General features: G+C 41.8%; 1 protein-coding gene across 6 annotated transcripts; it reads left to right on the forward strand.

The window, feature by feature from the left end:
* The first annotated feature begins 9,999 nt into the window (after positions 1–9,999).
* Positions 10,000–18,913, forward strand: cep70 (centrosomal protein 70). 6 transcript variants are annotated; one of them, XM_046318900.1, is made up of 16 exons: positions 10,014–10,097; positions 10,309–10,328; positions 10,813–10,915; positions 11,407–11,530; positions 14,909–15,089; positions 15,353–15,528; positions 15,663–15,722; positions 15,847–15,949; positions 16,095–16,261; positions 16,406–16,496; positions 16,601–16,771; positions 17,006–17,155; positions 17,316–17,484; positions 18,100–18,214; positions 18,319–18,398; positions 18,491–18,913. In XM_046318900.1, the coding sequence occupies exons 2-16, from the start codon at positions 10,320–10,322 to the stop codon at positions 18,550–18,552; spliced, it is 1,761 nt and encodes a 586-aa protein (XP_046174856.1). In that variant the 5' UTR covers positions 10,014–10,097; positions 10,309–10,319; the 3' UTR covers positions 18,553–18,913. The 6 variants fall into 6 exon arrangements, with proteins under 6 accessions (XP_046174859.1, XP_046174856.1, XP_046174857.1 ...); XM_046318901.1 differs by having other exon boundaries at positions 10,816–10,915; XM_046318903.1 differs by lacking the exon at positions 10,309–10,328 and having other exon boundaries at positions 10,000–10,097; positions 10,816–10,915.
* The last annotated feature ends 29 nt before the right edge of the window (positions 18,914–18,942 follow it).

Genomic DNA, 18,942 nt, shown 5'->3' on the forward strand with positions numbered 1-18,942 from the left:
AATGTGTAATATTTGTTTGTACAAAGTTTCTGGTCTCTTCATTTTGATTCCTGTGTTTTAAACTGCTCAATGTCATCTCTTTGGACTATTTATTTTTAAGGAATTGAAATGGATCCCTGTGTTTTAATGTAGCAATTTAAAAGTATGAAACTGTAGATCATTTTTGACCTGTTCTGTGTCATTTTTAACAATTAACAGGTTACCAAAAAAAATATATATATACCCAAAATGTATTTCTAACAGGCTCGGAAATGTTAATGTACAGTACTTTATCCTAGTGTACTCATTGGAATCGGACTACTCTCGTGAATAACCCCATTTTGTCATTTTCCCCCTTCTGTATTGTCACACTTCTCATCCACATTTGGCATGTTTTCTTATTTGTTTATTTTAAAAAGAGTTGTAAGAATCCACAAGAATCAAGGCAATTGCAGTTTTTTGAAAGGGGACCAAGCACAGCTTGTGTTGTTTAAAAAAAAAAAAAAACTTGAACTGCATAAGTAGTGAATGGCTGGTTTAACCATTGTGAAGAACTTTTGATCACTCCGTCCCAACCTTTGGGTGTTATGAGGGGGTCTGCTCTACCTATGTTTGCTTTCTCTGACCAAGTTGTGAGCGTTGACTGTGAACTTTGACCGGGTCTTTTGCCGTCCTGTAATGGTTCATGCACCGTTTGATTGATGTGCCCAGTCCACTGTAGTCTCTAGAATAAGGGCCCTAATGCATGAGCTCTCGCTATAAAGCATGAGGAAAGATCAAATAAAACAAACCAGATAAACAAAAATCATACATGTAGAAAATGAGAAAAGACCTATAAATGAGAAATATAATAAATGGTAACATAGGTAGATGTTGTATATAGTTGTCTTTATTTCAAACACTATTTGCTGCCAACTTCACTGAATTAAGTCATTTCTTATTTTATACACAAAGCAATTATATTGACAATACAATGCTTTTCAAAAATGCGACAGAAATGTATGGAAAGAAAAAAGTGGCATTATGATGATTTTATAGAAAATAGCGTAATAGCAATGATGCTAACACAATGCTAGGGAGCTGCTCTGTTTGCATTAAAGTAACTGTCCAGAGAAAATCCACATTTTAAAAGCTTATATTTTGTTTGCTCATACCCAAATAATGTTGTTGACTCGTTCTTTTCTTGTAGTTGTGGACAAATAATACACTCAGTTAAACCCCATCTCAAAAAATGATTGAAATTTGCTTGGAGACTGACATCCTCCTCCTTGGCCAGGACAGGTCTTTCTGTGATTGGTCTTGCAGCTTTTTCCTTCCCCCTTCCCCCCCCCCCAATTCTCTGGTGGGGAGAAGGAGTCTAAGGGAGACAGGCTCAGGAGGGTGCACAAGCAGCTGGTGTTAACAAACAGGACATAGCCTATATAACAACTATCTAGCCAGTCACTTCTATTTCAAATTTTGTAGTTTGTAAGAGTTGGCCTGCTGGCTGTTTAGAAGCCGTAAACTAGCATGCTAACTTTAGCTATCGAGATTAACTTAGCTAGCCAACAAGAAAGGCAAGCCAACAAGAAAGCAAACAAAAGTAGATCCTCATCTCGCCGTTCCCTTCTATTTTAAATCCTGTGGTTTGTAACTAAAAGTTGGATGTCAAGAGGAAACCTAGTTTGCCGTGATTGACTGATACAGTGGGGCAAAAAAAGTATTTAGTCAGCCACCAATTGTGCAAGTTCTCCCACTTAAAAAAGTTGAGAGAGGCCTGTAATTTTCATCATATGTACACTTCAACTATGACAGACAAAATGTGAAAACAAATCCAGAAAATCACATTGTAGGATTTGTAATGAATTTATTTACAAATGATGGTGGAAAATAAGTATTTGGTCAATAACAAAAGTTTATCTCAATGCTTTGTTATATACCCTTTGTTGGCAATGACAGAGGTCAAACGTTTTCTGTAAGTCTTCACAAAGTTTTCACACACTGTTGCTGGTATTTTGGCCCATTCATCCATGCAGATCTCCTCTAGAGCAGTGATGTTTTGGGGCTGTTGCTGGGCAACACAGACTTTCAACTCCCTCCAAATATTTTCTATGGGGTTGAGATCTGGAGACTGGCTAGGCCACTCCAGGACCTTGAAATGCTTCTTACGAAGCCACTCCTTCGTTGCCCAGGCGGTGTGTTTGGGATCATTGTCATGCTGAAAGACCCAGCCACATTTAATCTTCAAAGCCCTTGCTGATGGATGGAGGTTTTCACTCAAAATCTCACGATACATGGCCACATTCATTCTTTCCTTTACACGGATCAGTCATCCTGGTCCCTTTGCAGAAAAACCCCCATGCTTCACAGTAGGTATGGTGTTCTTTGGATGCAACTCAGCAATCTTTGTCCTACAAACACGACTAGTTGAGTTTTTACCAAAAAGTTATATTTTGGTTTCATCTGACCATATGACATTCTCCCAATCTTCTTCTGGATCATCCAAATGCTATCTAGCAAACTTCAGACGGACCTGGACATGTACTGGCTTAAGCAGGGGGACACGTCTGGCACTGCAGGATTTGAGTCCATGGCGGCGTAGTGTGTTACTGATGGTAGGCTTTGTTACTTTGGTCCCAGCTCTCTGCAGGTCATTCACTAGGTCCCCCCATGTGGTTCTGGGATTTTTGCTCACCGTTCTTGTGATAATTTTGACCCCACGGGGTGAGATCTTGCGTGGAGCCCCAGATCGAGGGAGATTATCAGTGGTCTTGTATGTCTTCCATTTCCTAATAATTGCTCCCACAGTTGATTTCTTCAAACCAAGCTGCTTACCTATTGCAGATTCAGTCTTCCCAGCCTGGTGCAGGTCTACAATTTTGTTTCTGGTGTCCTTTGACAGCTCTTTGGTCTTGGCCATAGTTCCACCATAATTTGCAAATAAATTCATAAAAAATCCTACAATGTGATTTTCTGGATTTCTTTTTCTCATTTTGTCTGTCATAGTTGAAGTGTACCTATGATGAAAATTACAGGCCTCTCTCATCTTTTTAAGTGGGAGAACTTGCACAATTGGTGGCTGACTAAATACTTTTTTGCCCCACTGTATATGTAGCAGCAACTTGCAGTAGTGCCTAGAAACCACAAACAAAAATACAGGAATAGTGACAAAGCAATGGACAGAAACAACACACGCGTTTAAAATTATCAGTCTGCATTTATTGCTGTTATAGTAAAATTCCCTAGTAGCTCCATCATGTTTCCAAATGTTGAACATCCATACTAGCTATTTGCTATGCTGCCCCATGTGGAGTTGGTAGCAAATTTTTATATCCAAGTGTATGCTCCCCCCCCCCCCCCCCCCGCAACAACTAAGAGCATTGAAGTGCGAGGCTCAATTTCTCCGCTGTTTTGGTCCCGTGGCTACCACGCTGTACAGTGTACAAGCACAGATGCTGTGTGAGAGTGAAGTGTTGCATCTCGCTCATCTCAATATCTCCAGTGCTGCTCGTGGCTTCACTTCACTGAGTCTACTTTTAATTTTGGGTAAATATTTCATAGAAATCTGGAACGCAGGACAGAGACTAAATGTTATCTGGACAATCCCTAACACTTTCTCCACGTGAGGTGGTGCAGGGATATTACTTTGTGTCATATCAGCCTCTTGCACCTGTGCTACATGAGAGTCAGATAATCTCTGCATGGATTACTTGTCCTTTCTGCCTCAACAGGGAGCAAAACAAACAGAAAATAGAGCGAGAGAGACCTTCTCAACAATCAGGCTCTTTCCATGGCAATTCCCAAAAATTGTTTAATGGCAAATATGTTTTTTATTTTGCCCATTACAGGTAATGAATGAATGAAAATTGACAAATGAAAGAAAGATGCTGGGAGGTGGCTGTGTGTCAAGGGGAAGTGGGATTAGTGGAGAGTGCTCCTCATGCTTTCCCCACTTTCATGATTTATCTGCAAATTATGTTTCAGGAAGTTAAGTCTCTAAAAGGGGAAAATAAAATGGTTCTCCCTCCATGACCTTGACAGATGTGACTGCTGGGAGATTTGTTGTAGCCCTCTCCTGTCTATTTCAGTTCATAGTATTGTAGATATCTTTCTCCAAAGTCCAAAACGATACATCAAGTTATATTAGTGTAAAAGACAATGCTCTTAAGTTAACAACTGTAAATATACAGTATTATTTGGTAGTAGAATACAGTCAAAATGGAAGCTACTTTCTTTGCTTTCCAATAATATTGTGTCTATTAAATTGCATGACATTTACAATACAACATGGACATAAACTTACGTTCATATAGCTTCAATTTATTTTTGTTATACCTTGTGCACACTTTTATAACCCCCCCACCCCTTTTAAAAAAACTTCCCACCCCCTGACTTGGATACAGTAGTGGTCCATTCTTTTGGACATATTTTCATTTGTCACAGCTCATTTGCCCTGACAATGACAATCAACCTCCATTACCCACCTAATGGAGCGCTGGACGCAACGTACATCCAGCATGAGTCCTTAACAGATGGTAAGGATACCGACAGAACTCTACATCAGCAGTGTTTATCCTCCCCTCCAAGCCCCAGCCCCATGCACTGCAAAATAAGACTAAACTGGAGTTCCGAACAACATTCAGTTCCTATAGTAACATTCCTAAAAGCAGAAGGACATCCTCACCAGCTGTATACCACCCAGGCCATAACCATGCTGCTGTGTTGGCCTAATGTTCATTTTGAGAGCATCTCATTCTCAACCCCAAATAGTGGTGATATAATGCTGACTTCCATACAGTACATTGGTCCAATTGGTCAGCAAAAGAGAAAGCTACAACAGAATGAACCAGTGTGCCATGCAAATAGCCTTAGAATCGATATCAGACGGCACATTACACGTTGCTTAGTTGTTTATTTCATAGAATAAGTCTCCTGAGACTCGAAGAACCGCAGAACAGAAGCTAATGCCAGGCTTTCTGCTGAGGCTGCAGAAGGAAACACGTTTCTGCCATCAGGCCACACGAAACAGATGCTACTAAACTGTTTCATTTCAAATACAAGGACAGCATTAAAAGCTCTTTACATTAATTAATTTACACAAACTGAAGATAGGCGACTTGCGTTAGAAAACAATAAACTACAATAAAAAACCTGCAACATTTAAAAAAAAGATTATACAATCCCCAATAATCGTTTTTTTTTTTTTACAAAGAAGGATGCCAAATTCTACGTTGCAGAGCTGACCTTGGCATGAGGTGATGTGAATGTCAGCTCTTGGCATTTGCAATCAGGGGGTAATTGTTTGGCGACATTACGTGGCATTTAACTAAATTTCAGATAACAACATGAGGTTAATTAACTAGTTCTTTGCAAAATATCTTACACTTTTAGAAGTGTAAAAGTAAATATTTAATGAAACATTGTTTTCCTCGAAATTGAAAGACATTTATTTATATGGGCCAATGTCTTCTTATATGGCTGTTGGTAATGGTGGCTATCCAATATCCAGTATCCACTTCGCTCACAGGGATAATTCTATAGGAACCACCCATCTACCATGAATCATTCATCTAAGGCTGCGTTTACACAGGCAGCCCAATTCGGATCTAATTCAGATTTGTTTTGACTAATTTGTCTTTTGATCAATCAGATCAGCTCGGTTCTATTCCAGCAATATCAGAATTGGGCTGCCTGTGTAAACACAGCCTTACATCAACAGGATTCACACAAGTTCAAGGCTTAAATTTCCATTCAAATGTTCTGCTTGGTGGACTTGATGTACAGTATGGGGGGACAATGAGTAGCCGTGGAGGCTCTTCAGACAGTTCTATTCCAACATGGTATAGGGAAGGGATTACCTTTTTTTTGTACCTTTATTTAACTAGGCAAGTCAGTTAAGAACAAATTCTTATTTTCAATGACAGCCTTGGAACAGTGGGTTAACTGCCTTGTTCAGGGGCAGAACGACAGATTTTGAATTTGAAATTTTACCTTGTCAGCTTGGGGATTCGATCTTGCAACCTTTCGGTTACAAGTCCAACGCTCTAATCACTAAGCTGAATAGGAATGAACTCCAGTCTACCTTCCACAGGGAGGCAGGTGATGCCTAAAATGAATAAGGCCTACAGAAATGTTCAAGCTGAATTTGAAAGCCTGACAGCTTTCACACATACTCTAGGGATAACATATGGGATTTCTTAGATGGTTCAGCTATATTCAATAGTCTCAAGTGGCTGTTTGCTGTATCTGACCACTGTTCTTTTCAACACCACATTGGCCAATAAGGGAGACATCAGGTAATGTACAATATTCAACATTTTCTGCCTGGTCAAAAGCCTGAAAAGAAGCAGACAGAGTCATTTAAAAAACAGACCCTCTATTTAGTCACGAGCATAATGTATGGGTGATAGTGTGGCAGCTAAGATTTGCATTTTGACCTTCTTGAGACAATTACAGGTTTGCCCTTTCTCCAGTGTGGCTGTCCAGTGACGGGAGAAAGACATCAAATGCCACCCGCTTGCACCTGCTCGTGTGTAAGAGGTTGACAGATATCCTTTTAGTCTCTTTCTTACTGACAATATTATCTTAGGGCAGAGTGATTGTCAAATGTCCATAATGTGTTTTAATCTATGAAATGAAGGGTAAAATTCATACCTAAGAAGTCTGCGGAGGCTGCTGAGGGGAGGACGGCTCATAATAATGGCTGGAAAAGAGCGAATGGAATGGCATCAAACCATGTGTTTGAGCAAAAATATAAATGCAACATGTAAGTGTTGGTCCCATGTTTCATGAACTGAAATAAAAGATCCCAGATATGTTCCATACGCACAAAAAGCTTATTTCTCTCAAATTGTGTGCACAAATTCGTTAGCTCTAGGAAGAGTCTTGGTGGTTCCAATTTTTCCATTTAAGAATGATTGAGGCCACTGTGTTCTTGGGAACCTTCAATGCTGCTGAATTTTTTTGGTACCCTTCCCCAGATCTGTGCTTTGACACAACCCTATTTCGGAGCTCTTACGGACAATTCCTTCGACCTCATTGCTTGGTTTTTGCTCTGACATACACTGCCAAGTGTGGGACCATATATAGGCAGTTGTGTGCCTTTCCAAATCATGTCCAATCAATTGAATTTACTACAGATAGACTCCAATGAAGTTGTAGAAACATCTCAAGGATGATCAATGGAAACAGGATGCACCTGAGCTCAATTTCGAGTTTCATAGCAAAGGTTCTGAATACTTATGTAAATAAGGTATTTCAGTTTTTTTTTAAGTATAAATTTGCTAACATTTCTAAAAACCTGTTTTCGCTTTGTCGTTATGGGGTATTGTGTGTAGGTTGATGAGGGAAGAAATATTTTTAATCCATTTTAGATTAATGCTGTAACGTAACAAAATGTGGAAAGGGGGAAGGGGTCTGAATACTTTCCTAATGCACTGTAATTCAATGTTAAATTCTCTACCATAAGCCTCCTCCAAAGTCGTTTTAGAGAATTTGGCAGTATGTCCAACCGAGAGTGATACGGTATTGTTTCCTCAATGAGGACTTTTAGTGCAATGAGGAAAGACCGCGATTTCCCCGGGAACTTGGGTGGAGACCAGAGCAATCGATCTTAGGCTCATTGATTAAGAGCATTTAGTAGATCACAGATTAACATTTTTACCCTTCCATTTGGCACCACAAAATAAAGTAATCAATATGACGTTTACACATTCCTCTCACAATTCATACCCTTTGTACACTTGACGGATTTTAACTTTTTAACACAATTATATGAATGTTATCAATCTCTATCAAATAATACTGAATGCATGATATTTTTAACTTTAGATGTTTTAAGATCCTCACATACTATGAACTTACTAATACTTTTTAATGTATAACAGGCTATGAGTATTTTCTTTAACCTGTCACATATGGCGTTGTGTGTGAGTGAGTGGTTTACTGATGTCAATGTTGTGAACAGAGTGCCCCATGGCGGTGGTGGGGTTATGGTATGGGCAACGAACACAATTGCATTTTATCGATGGTAATTTGAAGGCAGAGATACCATGACAAGAATCTGAGGCCCATTGTCTTGCCATTCACCCGCCGCCATCACCTCATGTTTCAGCATGATAATTCACTGCCTCATTTCTCAAGGATCTGTATAGAATTCCTGAAAGCTGAAAATGTCACAGTTCTTTCACTGCCTGCATACTCACCAGACATGTCACCGATTGAGCAGGTTTGGGATGCTCTCGATCGAAGTGTACGACAGCGTGTTCCAGTTCCCGCCAATATCCACCAATTCGCACAGCCATTGAAGAAGAGTGGGACAACATTCCATAGGCCACAATCAACAGCTTGATCAACTCAATGCAAAGGAGATGTGTCATGCTGCATGAGGAAAATAGTGGTCACACCAGATACTGACTGGTTTTCATATCCACGCCCCTACCTTTTTTTAAGGTATCTGTGACCAACAGATGCATATCTGTATTACCAATCATGTGAAATACATAGATTAGGGCCTAATGAATTTATTTCAATTGACTGATTTCCTTATATGAACTGCAACTCAGTAAAATCTTTGAAATTGTTGCATGTTGTGTTTCATATTGTTGTTCCGTATATTTGATACCATTCCAATAATACCGCTCCAGCCATTACCACAAACCCTTCCTGTCCAATTAAGGTGCCACCAACCTCCTGTACAGACATTTATGATACACTGGTGTCATTTTGAGATTAAGTTATTTTGAGATTTATAGCAGATAGCTATATTCAACTGAAGCAAGTTTGACATATTATGACATGTTTCCCAAACTAAACTAAACTAAGAAACGTCCCTTTTTCAGGACCCAGTCTTTCAAAGATCATTTGTAAAAATCCAAATAACTTCACAGATCTTCATCGCTAAGGGTTTTTAACACTGTTTCCCAATGAACATGCACCTGTGGAAAGGTCGTCAAGACACTAACAGCTTACAGACGGTAGGCAATTAAAGTCACAGTTATGAAAACTTAGGACACTAAAGAGGCCTTTCTACTGACTCTGAATAACACCAAAATAAAAATGCCCAGGGTCCCTGCTCATCTGCGTGAACGTGCATTAGGCATGCTGCAAGGAGGCATGAGGACTGCAGATGTGGCCAGGGCAATCAATTGCAATGTCCGTACTGTGAGACGCCGAAGACAGAGCTACAGGGAGACAAGACGGACAGCTGATCGTGGTGGTGGGTCCGTCATGGTCTGGGGCGGTGTCACAGCATCATCGGACTGAGCTTGTTGTCATTGCAGGCAATCTTAACACTGTGCGTTACAGGGAAGACATCCTCCTCCCTCATGTGGTACCCATCTTGCAGGCTCATCCTGACATTCTGTGCATGATTTCCAGCAAGACAGGAATGTCAGTGTTCTGCCATGGCCAGTGAAGAGCCCAGATCTCAATTCCATTGAGCACGTCTGGGACCTGTTGGATCGGAGGGTGAGGGCTAGGGCCATTCCCCCCAGAAATGTCCAGGAACTTGCAGGTGCCTTGGTGGAAGAGTGGGGTAACATCTCACAGCAATAACTAGCAAATCTGGTGCAGTCCATGAGGAGGAGATGCACTGCAGTACTTAATGCAGCTGGTGGCCACACCAGATACTGACTGCTACTTTTGATTTTGACCCCCCTTGTTCATGGATTCCATTGAGCACGTCTGGGACCTGTTGGATCCTTATTCCATTTCTGTTAGTTCCATTTTTTTCTCAGTTGTTGAATCTTGTTATGTTCATATAAATATTTACACATGTTAAGTTTGCTGAAAATAAATGCAGTTTTAAGTGAGAGTTGACGTTTCTTTTTTTGCTGAGTTTATTATGTTATATTCGACATCAGTAATTACCTGCGCAGGATGACTGCAATCAAACGATATGGAACATATGTTTAAGGTTGCTATGTTACGTTAGTGGAACGCAGAAACCAAAAATGCCCATGTCTGAGACAAACCTGGATTCACCAATCAAAATCCTACATTTACTGTCCCTTACATTTTGCTTTATCTTATTGGTTGAAACGGACCACAATAAATCCCACTTTACTTCCGCGCTGTTTGTTTGAAATTTGAAACTGACATTTTTGGAGAAACCAATCATCACAACCAGCACATACATGGTAAATATGTTAAGTCCAAACGTTATTGTCGGAAAGAAGTATTCAGAATGTTTTATGAATTATATGTTTTGTTTTGCGAAACATGCAATACTTGGCTAACTAGCTATCAACGTAGATTGCTAGCTAGCTAACAGTAGATAGCTAGTCTTATGTGTTCAACGTCACTGCTATCTCAGCTAGCTAGTAAACTAACCCATTTTCACCCCTGCAGGTGGAGAAGAGATGGAACAGGTATTACAACTATGTTTGTGTGTTGTCATGGTGGGCTCAAAGGGGGACCAAGTAATTTGATAACCCCATATAGCGTTAGGTGTTGACTGGGGGAGGGTACAGTTGGAGGCTGACACACTGTCACACACCGAGAGCCTCCTGTCAAATAGAAGATGGAGCAAGAGGAACGCTTCGAATGTAATTATCTCATCGGGAACAGACATGGTGGTGTGTATAGCCTATAGTGTATAACATACTGAGAAGAGTCAGCGTTAGCCAGAGAGGAGATGGATAGGAAGAACAAAAAAGCTGTGTTTCATTCAAGAGACAAGACATATGTGTTTCTGTGGACCTACAGCCAGTTTCAGGTAGAGCGGAGCTCATTATGCGTTGTATGCATTTCAAAAAGCAAAACAAAATGGGTACAAACTGCATCATACTCCTTTGTGTGTTGTATTGTAATGGGCCGTGTGATGTGGTGGTTTTGTTGTGTGTTTGGACCTAGCAGCAGGAGCAGACGGAGTGGGATGCTGTGAACAGACTCCTCCAGCACCATGGGTTCAAGCCGGTACACTTTGCCGATCCCGTCGAGAATAAGAACCTTGCGGGTAATGGTTTAGTATGTTTTTGTATCATCGTCTTGCTGTAACATTCTGAACTGTCATATCTTAGCTAAATGTCTTAACTCACTTCTTGGATCATGTTGAACAAGTCGATAAGGAGGAGTGTTAATGCTTTAGACTGCTCAACATGCTACTGTCTGTCTTGTGTTTCTGTGTGTGCAAATGATTTCATAATTATTGGCTCTAGGTGTGCATTGTCTCGTCTAAGTTAGTACTCAAACTCACCCCTCTGTGTGATGAGCCTTTCCCCAACTGGGAATCATTTGGTGCACACATTGCTCCTGTTCTGCTTATTGGCTCTCTGTTTCCAGTAGGCTGCCAGCCAGGGTCTGAATGTTTCTGGCTACTTTTCTCAATGTTATTTAGTGAGGCACTGGTCATGGTACCCAAACAATATAGATCTATATGTAAAAAGAACTAGAAGGAAAATGGACAATAAGATATTCTACTTTAATGTTTTGTCATTTTGCTCATAGACTTGGTTCTTCTGGAGAAGAAGTCTGCCTGTGACATCAGGACAATGCTGCGGACGATGCTTACAGACTCGGACAGGAGACAGACCTTGATTCAGGAGCTCATCCAGTCCAACAACCAACTTAAGTAAATAGTTATATACAGTTGAAGTTGGAAGTTTACATACACCTTAGCCAAATACATTTAAACTCATTTTTTTCACAATTCCTGACATTTAGTCATAGTAAAAATGTCCTGTCTAAGGTCAGTTAGGATCACCACTTTATTTTAAGAATGTGACATGTCACCACATTCCCAGTGGGTCAGAAGTTTAGACACTCAATTAGTATTTGGTAGCATTGCCTTTGAATTGTTTAACTTGGGTCAAACATTTTGGGTAGCCTTCCACAAGCTTCCCACAATAAGTTGGGTGAATTTTTGCCCATTCCTCCTAACAGAGCTGGTGTAACTGAGTCAGGTTTGTAGGCCTCCTTGCTCGCACATGCTTTTTCAGTTCTGCCCACAACTTTTCTATAGGGTTGAGGTCAGGGCTTTGTGATGGCCACTCCAATACCTTGACTTTGTTGTCCTTAAGCCATTTTGCCACAACTTTGGAAATATGCTTGGGGTTGTTGTCCAGTTTTCAACTGGCCTGGGCCCTAGGACCATGTCCCAGGACTACCTGACATGAGGACTCCTTGCTGTCCCCAGTCCACCTGGCCATGCTCCTGCTCCAGTTTCAACTGTTCTGCCTTACTATTATTCAACCATGCTGGTCATTTATGAACATTTGAACATCTTGGCCACGTTCTGTTATAATCTCCACCCGGCACAGCCAGAAGAGGACTGGCCACCCCACATATGCTCTCTCTAATTCTCTCTTTCTTTCTCTCTCTCGGAGGACCTGAGCCCTAGGACCGTGCCCCAGGACTACCTGACATGATGGCTCCTTGCTGTCCCCAGTCCACCTGACTGTGCTGCTGCTCCAGTTTCAACTGTTCTGCCTTATTATTATTTGACCATGCTGGTCATTTATGAACATTTGAACATCTTGGTCATGTTCTGTTATAATCTCTACCCGGCACAGCCAGAAGAGGACTGGCCACCCCACATAGCCCGGTTCCTCTCTAGGTTTCTTCCTAGGTTTTGGCCTTTCTAGGGAGTTTTTCCTAGCCACCGTGCTTTTACACCTGCATTGTTTGCTGTTTGGGGTTTTAGGCTGGGTTTCTGTACAGCACTTTGAGATATCAGCTGATGTACGAAGGGCTATATAAATAAATTTGATTTGGAAGACCGATTTGCGACCAAGCTTTAACTTGACTGATGTCTTGAGATGTTGCTTCAATATATCCACTTAATTTTCCAACCTCATGATGCCATCTATTTTGTGACGTGCACCAGTCCCTCCTGCAGCAAAGCACCCCCACAACATGATGCTGCCACCCTGTGCACGGTTGGGATGGTGTTCTTCGGCTTGCAAGCATCCACCTTTTTCCTCCAAACATATTGATAGTCATTATGGCCAAACAGTTCTATTTTTGTTTCATCAGACCAGAGGACATTTCTTCAAAAAGTACAATCTTTGTCCCCATGTGCAGTTGCAAACCGTAGTCTGTTTTTTTTATGGCGGTTTTGGAGCAGTGGCTTCTTCCTTGCTCAGCAGCCTTTCAGGTTATGTTGATATGACTGTGGATATAGATACTTTTGTACCTGTTTCCTCCAGCATCTTTACAAGGTCCTTTGCTGGTGTTCTGGGATTGATTTGCACTTTTCACACCAAAGTACATTCATTTCTAGGAGACAGAACACGTCTCCTTCCTGAGCGGTTTGATGGCTGCGTGGTCCCATGGTGTTTATACTTGAGTACTATTGTTTGTACAGATGAACGTGGTACCTTCAGGCATTTGGAAATTGCTCCCAAGGATGAACCAGACTTGTGGAGGTCTACAATTTTTTTCTGAGGTCTTGGCTGATTTCTTTTGATTTTCCCATGATGTCAAGCAAAGAGGCACTGAGTTTGAAGGTAATCCTTGCAATACATCCACACCTCCAATTGACTCAAATGATGTCGATTAGCCTATCAGAAGCTTCTAAAGCCATGACATCATTTTCTGGAATTTTCCAAGCTGTTTAAAGGCACAGTCAACTTAGTGTATGTAAACTTCTGACCAACTAGAACTGTGATACAGTGAATTAGTGAAATTATCTGTCTGTAAAGAATTGTTGGAAAAATTGTTTGTCATGCACAAAGTAGATGTCCTAACCAACTTGCCAAAACTATAGGTTGATTAACAAGACATTTGTGGAGTGGTTGAAAAACGTGTTTTAATGACACCATCCTAAGTGTATGTAAACTTCCGACTTCAACCGTAGTTATAGAATTCATATTAAATAGTTATATTGTTTTTAATCATTTGAGACATTCATAGACATGCAGAACATTGCTTTGCCAGTATGTAGGAAATCTTACTTCTTGAAGCCTAATATTTTTGAACCCCCAATGATTTGATCCTGTTTCTCACCTCTTTAAACATTCCTCCATCACCTTGTGTGATTATTAGAATAATCTCCACGTCAGAATGAAATGTTTTTGGCAGGTCTGTGGTTCATCCATCTACCTAATAATGTAGCTCCATGATCATTTTTCAGCCAGCTGTTGTCACACAATAGTCTTGGTGGACATGAGTAGTAAGCCTAATACAGAGAGGGGTAAGAGGTAGACACGGGTCCGGCGTCCACCAGCTGCTCAGCCAGCAAGTGTTAACCATTGGGGCGTGACGGAGGGAGATCACCTAGCCTGAACATCAATCTATCACCATGTTAAGCCTGCTTGTTAGAGACCCTCTCTTTCACCTGGAATTTAATCTGATATGGTAATTCTTCCCAAAACATCCGTTTGGATTCCAGGCTACCTCACTTTAGCTTCTCTCCTGGAAAGATAATTGATGGGTTTTGACTGTTTTTCTAGGACAGGTTATTGATATATCTGACGAATCAATATATGATCGAAGGTTGGATTTTATATTTCATATTGACCAGTTGATCACTTGAATAATTATCTATATCCTCTTAACCATAATTTCCTGCGAAAGATCTTCTGTTCGATATGTTCAATATGGCCCTCTTCAATTTATATTATCCAATTAAACAGGAGGGCGGCAGGTAGCTTAGCGGTTAAGTGCGTTGGGCCATTAACCGAAAAGTCGCTGGTTCAAATCCAGAGCTAACTAGGTGAAAAATCTGTCTGTGCCCTTGAGCAAGGCACTTCACCCTAATTGGTCCTGTAAGTCGCTCTGGATAACAGTGTCTGCTAAATGACTAATGTACATTTAGGATTACATAGAATTGAATAATCTTATGGACAATTATCTAGCATTTAGTAAGGGTTAATTGTGTCCCAAAGGAATAGTAGCAATGCTTCAGTGTGACATTTCTGTCTTTGTGTTGCTTTACAATTATCTGTATTGTATCATAATCCATTAGACCTGCCAGCTTTAGGTAAAGTGTTGCCGGTGTTTGTTCCAGAGAGGAGGCTCAGCAGCACGTTAGCCGCGCTGCCCGTCAGTCCCAGAGGGTGACCGAGTTGGAGGGAGTTCTGGACGGGGTGAAGAGCAAGCTGCAGGACCTGGAAGACGGTTACATTGGCAAGGCCGCGCAGCAGCACAGCAAAGTGCACCAACTTCAGCAGGACAAGAGAGATGCACAGGTAGGTGGTGCCCTGGAAATAGCAGGGGCTGGTTTACTGGCAGACACAGATTAAGTCTAGTCCCCGACTTTAAAAAAATGCTTTCAATGAAGATTCTCTATTCACCATGCTTTTTAGTCCAGGTTGAGGCTTAATCTGTGTCTGGGGAACTGGCCACAAAGGCTTTGTTGTTTTTTTTTTCCCCCAACAGCACCCTGATTATACTGTAACTGTCTTGTTTGTCTTTTTCTTGTTGTTTTGTTTGCCTGCTCTGCCGCTGGTAGAAACGCTGCCAGGGCCTGGAGCAGAAGCTGTCTGAGGAGAAAGATGTGGCTTCCCAGCTGCAGAGGAAGCTCTACTTCACTGTGACAGAGGAAGAAAAGCGGGTTGCTAGGCAGAACCAGGTGTTTCAGCAGATCCACAAGAGATCAGCTCGGCCCAACTCACCAGTGGACCAGCAGTAAGATGAACCGCTGCTGTCGTTAAGACCATAGATTAGGATTCATAATACAGCATTTTACCCTTGCTTAACTAAATGATTATAGATTTATGGCTGGAAGTTATAGGATTTCAAAAACCTTTCTTTTCTATCAGGGTGTTGGATGTAATTGACATCTATGAGGCCCAAATGGAACAGCTCCGTGATGATATCAAGTAAATATTGTATAGAATCTTATTTTCAATGTTTTGCTTCGTTTTTATGACAACACCCTTTCTCACTGTAAGACTAAAGAAAAGTAGACAGATGTCCCTAACCAACCTTTACTTCTTCCCTCAGGTCCCTCAAAGGAGAGTCTGGGGGATCACAAACATCTGACCAATCGCAGAGCAGCATGAGAAGCAACACCGGGGTCTCCCCCAATCACAAAGCTCTCCTGCAGGTGACTTCCTGTACTTTTCTAACACGATGAACACCAGAACTCTTCATGGTTCTGGATGACTTGTCTTGAACAGTGTAACGACTGTTCCTCTTCCCCACAGTCCATGATCATGATCTAAGTTCCGAATCTTACTTCTCCCCAATAGTCCTATCAGGAACAGTTAAAGGACACCAAAGCGCAGAGGGTGGAGCTTAGGAAAGAAATTCAGCAGTTGAAGCAAGACTTGGAATCTAGGCCCACAGTGAAAGAGCTGAAGTCATACAAAGAACAACTGAGACGCATGGACAGACTTATTCAGCAGAATAACATGAGGTGGGAAAACATTACGCAACTGTCGTCATTCTTGGATGCAACGAGCACCACAGCTTAACCTCACAGTTAACCCCTTCCTTACCTTAACCTAGAGCGCTGCCTGTCCTATTGGTAGTCATATCATCTCCTTTACCTCCACCACAGGTCTGCTCGGGAGTTTAAAGAAGAGGAGAGTGCTGCTCTGAGTAACCAGGAGGTGGCGAAGGCAAGGTCCTTGGCTGCCAGACACGAGAAGGTACTCTGTTTATCTCCCCTTGTCTAAAGCAGGAGCGAGTATCAACTCACTTTACTTTGTTTTTGATTGACTTTGCTGGACTATTTGCCTTGCCTGACTTTCAGGTTCTGAATGACATCAGAGCGGTTTTGACTACTTCCGGGGCTCCACTGAGGCTCCATAGAGCGAGGCCATCAACCAGTCATCAGTTGTCCAACGGGGCCTCAGAGATGGTCGAGTTTGACGAACTCCTCTCATCTCTGGAGATGTGGGCTGACCAACTGGCTTCACTGAAGGTGAGAGCTGACTGACTGTCTATAAAGTGCATCTACCATGTATGCAGCCAGGTCCAATGGTCCAGTGTCAACTTGCCCTGTCACTGAAAGCCAGAGAGTTTAGGAGCTCTTCATATCTTCAACATCTCAGTTTTCTATGATATGTATGGCTAGAATAGGCTACTTTAACTGCGTACTGTTTACCATTCTCTCGTCTAGAGACCCATGTCTTTACTTGTCTCTCTGTGTGCTTAGGACCTGCACTGTGCCTTGAGTAAGTTGATGCTGAGACTGTTACCGTGGCAGCCAGCAGGCGCTAATAGTCTTATGGAAAGTGTTCGAGTGGAGGACCTTATGCTATTGGTGGACACACTGCTAGAGGAGACCAACTCTGGGGAGGATAAGGTTGGTAGTCCTGGCTTACTGCAGTGGATGGAGTAACCATGGAAACTACATCTCAACTTTAGATAAGGCAAAACATTGTACCTCGGATCATTTCTCATGTACAATGTTTGTGATACAGCAATATTCTCAGAAGTCTTTATGTGAAACTAACTCTAACCAGGTGTTGAGGAGCCCCACTAAGAACACTCTCCAGTCCATGGTGTCCCACTTCCAGAAGCTGTTTGATATAACCTCCCTCAGCGGGGTGTATCCACGCATGAACGAGGTCTACACCAGGCTTGGGGAGATGACCAACGCTATGAGGAACCTGAGGGACATCCTGGCCCTGGGTAGGACTGTCTACAACTCATTTTAGCTATTCTACAGCACCCTTGGGGAAAGGGGGATACCTAGTCAGTTCTACAACTGAATGCCTTTGTCCATTTATTTCCCAACCCCTCTGAATCAGAGGTGCGGGGTGCTGCCTTGACATCCACGTCTTCGGCGACCAATAGCACATACTGTACTGGTTAATTCATGTTCTCCAGAACATAGACTGAACAACAATATAAATGTAATATGCAACAAGGTTTTACAGAGTTACAGTTCATACAAGGACATCGTTCAATTGAAATAAATCCATTAGGCCTTAATCTATGAATTTCACATGACTGGGAATACAGATATGCATCTGTTGGTCACAGATGCCTTAAATGCACATGGTCTTTTATTGTCCCCAGCACAAGGTGCACTTGTGTAATGACCAGCTTCTTGATATGCCACACCTGTCAGGTGGATGGATTATCTTGGCAAAGGAGAAATGCTCACAGAGATGTAAACACATGTGAGAGAAGCTTTGAGCGTATGGAACATTTCAGCTCATGAAACCAACACTTTTGACATGTTGCGTTTTATATTTTTGTTGAGGGATGTTATTCCTTTCCCACTTCTAAATTTAATTTCAGATGACAGAGCGCCCCCTAGTGAGGTGGTAAACCAGGTAGCCAGTCTAGTCAACTCCCCAGAGGCCACGGTTGGCCACGAGCTCCACGTCCTCCTGGGAACCAGTGATATTGACAGGTACCAGCAGCAAATCTCCAGAATTTATTTTGTTTTATTCTGTGTAATGTCTTAATGTTATAAAATTAGCCTACTGCCTGGGGTTAAATATGTGCGCTTGTCAGTATTATTTTGAAGGTAAAGGAACATGAGGAGTTCTTCCCTGCATTCTACTTTTTGGTTCAGGAGCTGCTCCAGACTCTCGGTAAGGAGACGTTGCCATCCAATAATGCATTTTTTGTTTGAAATCATTTACTGATCATGTGGTTAGTACATCTATTTTGGTTGATCTTTCAGATGTTGACTGTCTGGATGACATCATGCCCATTCTGAGGTCACTAAAGTCAAGAGCAGAGTAACACCGGTGCTTTATGTTTTTGTGTATTTGCTGGAGTGATTTTATGGAGTTTCTTTTATTTTATTGTCTTTTTCTCCCCAATTTCATGGTATCCAATTGTTAGTAATTGCTATCTTGTCTCATTGCTACAACTCCCGTACGGGCTCGGGAGAGACTAAGGTGTCGGAGGAAACACTGTGCACCTGGCGACCTGGTTAGCGTACACCTGGCGACCTGGTTAGCGTGCACTGCGCCCGGCCTGCCCCAGGAGTCGCTAGTGCGTGATGAGACAAGGATATCCCTACCGGCCAATCCCTCCCTAAGCCGGACGGCCTGGAGTTGTACTTTTGATATGTAAATAAACCAGATGAATTAATACCTCTTCCAACATCTCTTCAATTGATTTGTACAG

The sequence above is a fragment of the Oncorhynchus gorbuscha genome, linkage group LG21, assembly GCF_021184085.1.
Source record: "Oncorhynchus gorbuscha isolate QuinsamMale2020 ecotype Even-year linkage group LG21, OgorEven_v1.0, whole genome shotgun sequence".
In the NCBI taxonomy this organism is placed as follows: Eukaryota; Metazoa; Chordata; class Actinopteri; order Salmoniformes; family Salmonidae; genus Oncorhynchus; species Oncorhynchus gorbuscha.

Bases quoted from the DNA above. Each gene is read 5' to 3' on its own strand.
- cep70 (XM_046318898.1), top strand. From the start codon at position 10,595: ATGGATAGGAAGAACAAAAAAGCTGTGTTTCATTCAAGAGACAAGACA. The intron at 15,090-15,352 runs GTAGGTGGTGCC...TGCCGCTGGTAG, and splicing joins AGGACAAGAGAGATGCACAG to AAACGCTGCCAGGGCCTGGA. The intron at 17,156-17,315 runs GTTGGTAGTCCT...AACTCTAACCAG, and splicing joins CCAACTCTGGGGAGGATAAG to GTGTTGAGGAGCCCCACTAA.